Genomic DNA, 7,322 nt, shown 5'->3' on the forward strand with positions numbered 1-7,322 from the left:
AATTTTCTAGATCTTATAAAAAGCACACAGATATTGTGAAGAAATACAAAATAAATTAATTGTGTACATGATAATTAGGCAATGAATAGTATATCTTTATTATTATTTTCTTTAATGTCTAATACTAGCGTAAAGATAGTTATGAATTTAAACTATTATAATTTTAAACATTATAATTATTTTAATAATAATTAAAATATGTTTATAGGCACTTATAAAAAAAGTAATTAATTGATTGTTTTAAAATCAACAACAAGGTTTAATTACTTCTTTTGTTCCCAATTTGGTTGAAGTGTGTCAAATTCGTCCCTCTTTTAAAAAAATATCAATTTCGTCCCGTTTTTATATTATAATAGTATCTTATTTTTTATATCATAATAGATAATAGATTATAAATATACAATAGGAAAATTTAAATTTGAGGGTTGCACGTAGAAATGTCCTGAAAATTGTCGGTGTTTTTCTTTCTTTCGGTTATTTCTTCCTGTATTTCTATTTTTTTAAATTCCAGAATTATTTTTATAATTTAAAAAATTCTACAATAGTATTATTGTCTACATTTTGTTTTATTGGTATGATTTGAGGTTTGAACATTGTTATGTATATTTGATTGATTGGTTGCCGATTTTTTTTAGTTGCCCAAATTTGTGTTTTGTGATGTGATAATGAAATATAATGGCTGTTTATGTTAGTTTAATGATGGCGATGAACATGCAAATTGTGTGATTGATTGTTAGGATGTATTTGGTGAATTTGGTTATTATAAAGTTTTTTAATCACAAATATATATATATATATATATATATATATATATATATATATATTTGTGTTAAAAGTATCACTTTGACAAATAAAATTAATTCAATATATATATATATATATATATATATATATATATATATATATATATATATATATATATATATATATATCGTTAACAAAAAACGATTATTATCTTTGTGGATAAGTGTGTTAATTATTTCCTAAAGGTTCACTCTGAGAAAGTATAGTAGCTAAGNGTTATTATAAAGTTTTTTAATCACAAATATATATATATATATATATATATATATATATATATATATATTTGTGTTAAAAGTATCACTTTGACAAAAAAAATTATTTATATATATATATATATATATATATATATATATATATATATATATATATAAATGTATATTTTTATATATATCGTTAACAAAAAACGATTATTATCTTTGTGGATAAGTGTGTTAATTATTTCCTAAAGGTTCACTCTGAGAAAGTATAGTAGCTAAGATTGAGTTTAAAACATTGCTATTATATAAAAGGAAACATATCCCAAATTTTATAATATATTTTGTTATCATAACATAAAAAATTTAAAATCAAATTTATAAAATTAGAGTTAGAATTGATTCTCCAATTCAAATATCTTTTTGAAAATTTCCTAGATCTTTTATACGTTCACAAATAACAAATAAAATATTTTTTCATTTTATGAATCCTTTATTTTTCGAAATCTATACTGTAACATCCCGAATTTTTGAGATGTCATGGTGTAAATTTTTATTTTCCAAAACACATTATTTCCAGAAACATTTTCGAAAGATAATAAACTTTATTTGATTAAAATTGCGAAAGCAAAACTTAACCATAAATATTGTCTAGAAGTCTCATGAGATCATTTGTACATAAAAGTACCAAATCGAAATACTTTTAAATACTATAAAATAGATAATAAAACCCCGAACATAATGTCCCAACTCTCGTCAGCTACTCAGATCCCATCTTATCTGCAAACTATCTACTCCCGTACAAGTACGATCATCGTAGGTGGAAGCCACAACCACAAACTTGCAAAGGTGAGCAACCAGAAATAACACCATATCATATAACATAGTAAAACAGCATGAAACATAAACTAAAACTAATCATGGCAACATATATCCACTCCTAATTAATAACACAACCACTCCATTCATATTCTCATTACTATACATTAATCATCAAACACAAGATAATACTATACTGTATACAACACTACAACATCTTATATAAATAATAAGACTTCAAATAAATCATATAGACATATAAAATTACTACAACTTTTTAAAAAAAAAAAATCAGTACAATACATAAAAAGAAACATCCAACTTTTACTATTTATTTTATATACATAATAATCCTTTTGAGTCATATCATAACGTTTATATATTTTATTAACCAAACAGCAAACTATCTTTATTGCATTTTTATATAATTTAATTTCGTACAATGAAAGTTCAATCACCTGACAACCTTAATAATTCTACTATTTATGAAAATATCATACAATAGTATTAAATAAAAATTTAAGTTAGCTAAATAATCTTGATACCGTTTTTCTGGTATTTAAACAAATCCTAAATTTCCATTTCTTTTTCACTTTTCTTTTCTTAGCTGGGACCTACACCATTTAGTACCCATAACATAAAATATCACGATAAGGACTTCCAGTTCTACTATTCACATAACTATTTAGACATGTAACAGGAAAACAAATTATGTAACCTAAAAGCAAAGTTAATCACTGCATTTAATACATGAACCTCTCTCATATATTATTTGATAATTTATTATTTCATAACAAAAACAAGCAATCATTACGATGATTTACTATATCATAATACCAGAATATTATGTGATAACATTATTATAATGAACTACAGAACTTTGCCTTTGCATGAAGAATGGCTAAATAAATTACACAAACCTGTTAAAAGCAAAAGTACATAACACGTACAATGAGGTATATTAATTCATGAATAAAAACTTAGAGATATAAGCCTCTTCTACGTTACCTAATATATTAGCCCCTTTTTCATGCATTCATTATTTGCTTAAAAACACAAACCCAATAGAACTACAACATACAAAAAAAAAAACTTATAACACCAAACGCAAGTCCTATCTCCTACTACAACCAATTAAACAATAACATCCTTTCTAGTCCAATTCTAATCTAATTCAACAGACTTTCGCACCATCCCATTGTGTAGTCCAACTTATAGCAGTGATAGTCATTGAGATAACAGTGGTGGAAGCAAGACGAAATCAGACCCAACTAGCCACCAAGGTACACAACCATATTATGGAAGATCAAAACCACGATTATACTTGCTAAAACAACAACCATGATCAGATACATTCATTTCATGGGTATCCCACGCTAAGCACACCAAATAAAATAAGCAACATCATCTCCTTACACACACATGTACACATTCTCATAATTTATAGAATCATGAATAAACACAACAACAAAGTAATGTCAACCCCTCTTACGGCACAAAATACCCTTTAAAACCAATGATACTATGCAAAACACAGATACACAACATGAGAAATTTGGTCCCTCCCCTTACCTCACTTCTCAGCGGTTAAGCATCAACCTTGGATTCCTAGCCACCCAAATGCTTTCCTTTTCAATGGTTGGTCTCCAAACCCTTCATTCTCACTTGCTTCACTCACGGACATTCACTAGAGAAGATTTTGTCTTCCACTCTCTCACAACTCTTACTATTTCTACTGTTGGATATAGGGTTAGAGTTTTTTTCTTCTTTTTCTCCCACGGTTTCTCTCACGGTTTCCCTCTAACTCCGGTTTTGAGGGTTCATCTCCTTTCACTTAACCTCCCAAAAATATCCCCCCCTTTCTTGATGTTGCCCTCTTTTTATTTTATTTTATTTTATACTTTTCTAATACCCAAACCATTCCAACTATCCGATATTCTCTCCCCAAGACTCGTTGTACATAACTCCCACTAGCTGACCAAAATCTCTTCTCTTGACATTTTTCCATTCCTACTACATTAACCCTATCCTTTAAGATTAAAAATTATGTTTTGAAAAATATTTAAAATACCCTTAATTTGCCTAGAGAATGAGAAGAACAAGACCTTCTCTAGAAGCATATCAAATTTAAACTTATTTGCGTCCCTGTGTGCTATATAATGAAAGCCAAAATCCTTATATAACTTTTTCTCTCTCAGCCTAACAAATATGACCCATGCCAAGAATAATTAAAGAGTTTCTTTCTCCCTCACGTAAATACCTCTGCATGCCAAAAAGAACGAAATAAAATATAACCCAGAAATAAATGTTCTCCAATTTCTCTCTCCTAAGGTCAAAGGGTCAAAATAAAAGAAAAGAAAGAATTAAATCTTTCATCCTAAATGCTACAACCACGGTCTCACACTCTCTTCCCTCCATTAATGCTTAAGAAACCAATGAGCATGTGACATTAAGCACCCAAAGCAATGGTAGCAAGATTTTGACACAGGTTCATAGGATTTCAAACACATTCACAAACTATTAGGACAGTGTTATCAAACTGAAACTATAGCACGATTAATTACATTTCAACTTTACTTACTCCCATCCCAAAAATTAAGATAAAAACAATTATTAATTACTTCATATACTACTCCTAAACAATATTATCACCAACAAAATACCATAATTAAATATTTAATATTAGAAATTATAAAAATAAAATTAAAATACATTTTTATTTTACTCGGGTCTTACATATACCATTAATGTTTAATAGACTGTGATACTAGTTTTTTCGTAGTTAAGACTTTCTTCAAAAAAAATTTAATTAAAATACATTTTTTTTAATTTAAAGTATTAATTTTAATAAAATTTGTCAACAGATATGAACTTGATTGGATCTCTCCAAAAATAAATAAAGATAGATGAAAATATATATTTAGATATAAGATTTTTACAAATCAACAGAATCCATTAATAAAAAGATTATCAGATAATATATTGAATTTGGTTGTTATGAAAGATAAATGCTCCAATTTTGTGCCCTATATAATAACGACTCCTCTCTTCACTTCGCCATAGAAATTAGAGACAGAGTTTACAAAGAATTTTGTTTCGTGTTGCGAACTTGCGATAATATGGACTGTGGGAGATTTAAGTTCACGTTGAAGAATTTTTCAACACGATCAATGGCTTCATCTTTCACCATTATTAAACTTTTCTCTTCTTTTTCTATGGCAGAAAATTCAAACTGTTTCACCATCAGGTACTCTATTTGTATTTTATATCCTCATCATTTGTTTTTTTTTATCAGGTTTTTATTGAAAGTTTCATCTAAGATCAAATTATAATATATAAGTGAGGTACAAACTTCATTTTATAAACCGGTTTGTTAAAGTTATTTTTTTATCTGATATCGAACTATTATCAAATTATCTAATTTTTCGTGAAAAAATGTGTTGAAAGTTATATATCCACTAAAGATAAGATCAAATTATAAGTCGATTTGAAAACAAGTTAGTCTTAAAATCTATTTTTTAATAGTTTCAGGAAAATTACAATTTTTGTGGAACAACGTATAATAATAATAATATGATTTTTGGTGGTACGAAACAGACGTGGTTACGCTGCAGTATCAGAAGTTGGAGGTTCGATGAGTAACAGCAAAATGCAACCAAAGTCAGAGGAAGAGAAAGTGTCGAATGAGAACAACTGGTGGATTCCAGATCCTCTCACTGGCTTCTACAAACCCCTTAACATCAATGACATTGACGCTGCTGAATTGCGTGCTAAGCTTCTACCAAAAAAGTCCAACAAACCATCTTCTTCGTAATCCTTTTTTTTTTTGTTTTTTTTTATGTTTTCTTTTTCTTCAGTTCGATCAAGTGTTTTTGTTAATTTTAGTTTTAGAAATCCTCATAATCACCAATAATAGGAGTTTATTTAGAATTGGAATATTTTATAATCTGATCTCATTTTATATTTTTCAAACTGCTTTCTGTTTCAATCAAGGATAAAAGATTTTAGTTACATTTTCTCGTTAATTAAGATAGATTGCTATTTTTTTTATTAGATTTTATTTCTTTATGTGATATCAAAATAGATAACTTCAAGAGTAAATTACGTTACCGTTTTATCTACTTAATCTGTTACTATAAACATAATTATATGCCTATAAATGAGGAGACTTTTATTTAGTTAAATCCTTTCTCAATTCTGAAAAATGACAGTCGAATTTTTTTTCCTTATATGAACTTATCAAAAACAACATCCTTACTTATAAATTCACATTACTTTGTTGCGTGATTTTTAGATTTAAACGTGATTTTAATTTATATGTAAAATTAACAAGTTTTGATTTTAGTTTTATATTTTTTATATAAATTTTTTAATAATTTTTTTTAGTCTATATTAAATAGTTGGGTTTCTGTTTTATTTCTTGAAAAAATATATTTTAATTTCTAATATTCATGTCAATATGGATAAATATATAACATTTCTTTTGTAAATTTTAATAAATTTATATAATCATACGTCATCACAATACTAATATATATTATTTAAATAATGTTACGTAATACGGAATATCATAAATAAGAATCTTCGAATTCAAAAGTATTACAAAATAATACACAATTTAAAATTAAAACTCATTTGAACCTGATTTTTATTATTCCCGTGCTAAACTTCTTTTATGTTTCTTCACTTGAGTGGGTTTAAGGAAGAATAATTGAGAAGAATTGAGAGAAATTGAAGATAATTTTTGTATTGTTTATTTGAATAAATTTGAAGGTAAGTGAGAGTAGATTTTGAAGTAAAATTTGTAAGAATTAGTATAGAATTTAATTTACACGACAGATTAGAAAATTTACTTCCAAATTCACTTTCACTTATCTTTAAATCTATTCAAATAAACCACCATGTGTTGTGATGTGATGTATGGTTTGAATTTAAGAGAAAAACTATACATTACTTATTTTCTTCAATTACAATTTTGGTATATAAAAAAATTACAGAAATGTTTATTCTTTTCCAATGCCGAGTTACAAATGATATTTTAAGACATGTTTAAATGCATAAACAAAATAATATAATTGTGTTAAAGAGGTAATGAAATACTAACATACCATAAATGTAAGGTATTAAATTAAACATTGACTAAACCATTATTTAACTACCCAGTTTTCAACTTAACATGTATTGTACATATATAACTATAAATTGTAGTGTCAACATTTGTACTGTGTTGATAAAAACTTCTTTGGAACGTAATTTATATTTCTACATAAATTTATAATATTAATTATGAAATATGATATTTAGAAAATACAATTAAAAGAATATGAATTAATTTGATTACTGATAATTATAAACTTTAATTTCATTTAAAAGATAAAATTTGAAAAAAAAAATATTCTATTTTTTTACTTAACTTTAATTGAAACATTATAAAACTCATTTAATTTGAACATAATTGAATGAACTAAAATTAGGTTATCGTTTATTTTATATATTATTATTATT

General features: G+C 26.0%; 1 protein-coding gene across 1 annotated transcript; it reads left to right on the forward strand.

Annotated features, from left to right (window-relative positions):
• The first annotated feature begins 4,936 nt into the window (after positions 1–4,936).
• Positions 4,937–5,631, forward strand: LOC106756967 (indole-3-acetic acid-induced protein ARG2-like). Its single transcript, XM_014639558.1, has 2 exons — positions 4,937–5,064; positions 5,415–5,631. The coding sequence occupies exons 1-2, from the start codon at positions 4,937–4,939 to the stop codon at positions 5,629–5,631; spliced, it is 345 nt and encodes a 114-aa protein (XP_014495044.1).
• Positions 5,632–7,322: the final 1,691 nt, after the last annotated feature.

The sequence above is a fragment of the Vigna radiata genome, chromosome 3 (assembly GCF_000741045.1).
Source record: "Vigna radiata var. radiata cultivar VC1973A chromosome 3, Vradiata_ver6, whole genome shotgun sequence".
Lineage (NCBI taxonomy): Eukaryota > Viridiplantae > Streptophyta > Magnoliopsida > Fabales > Fabaceae > Vigna > Vigna radiata.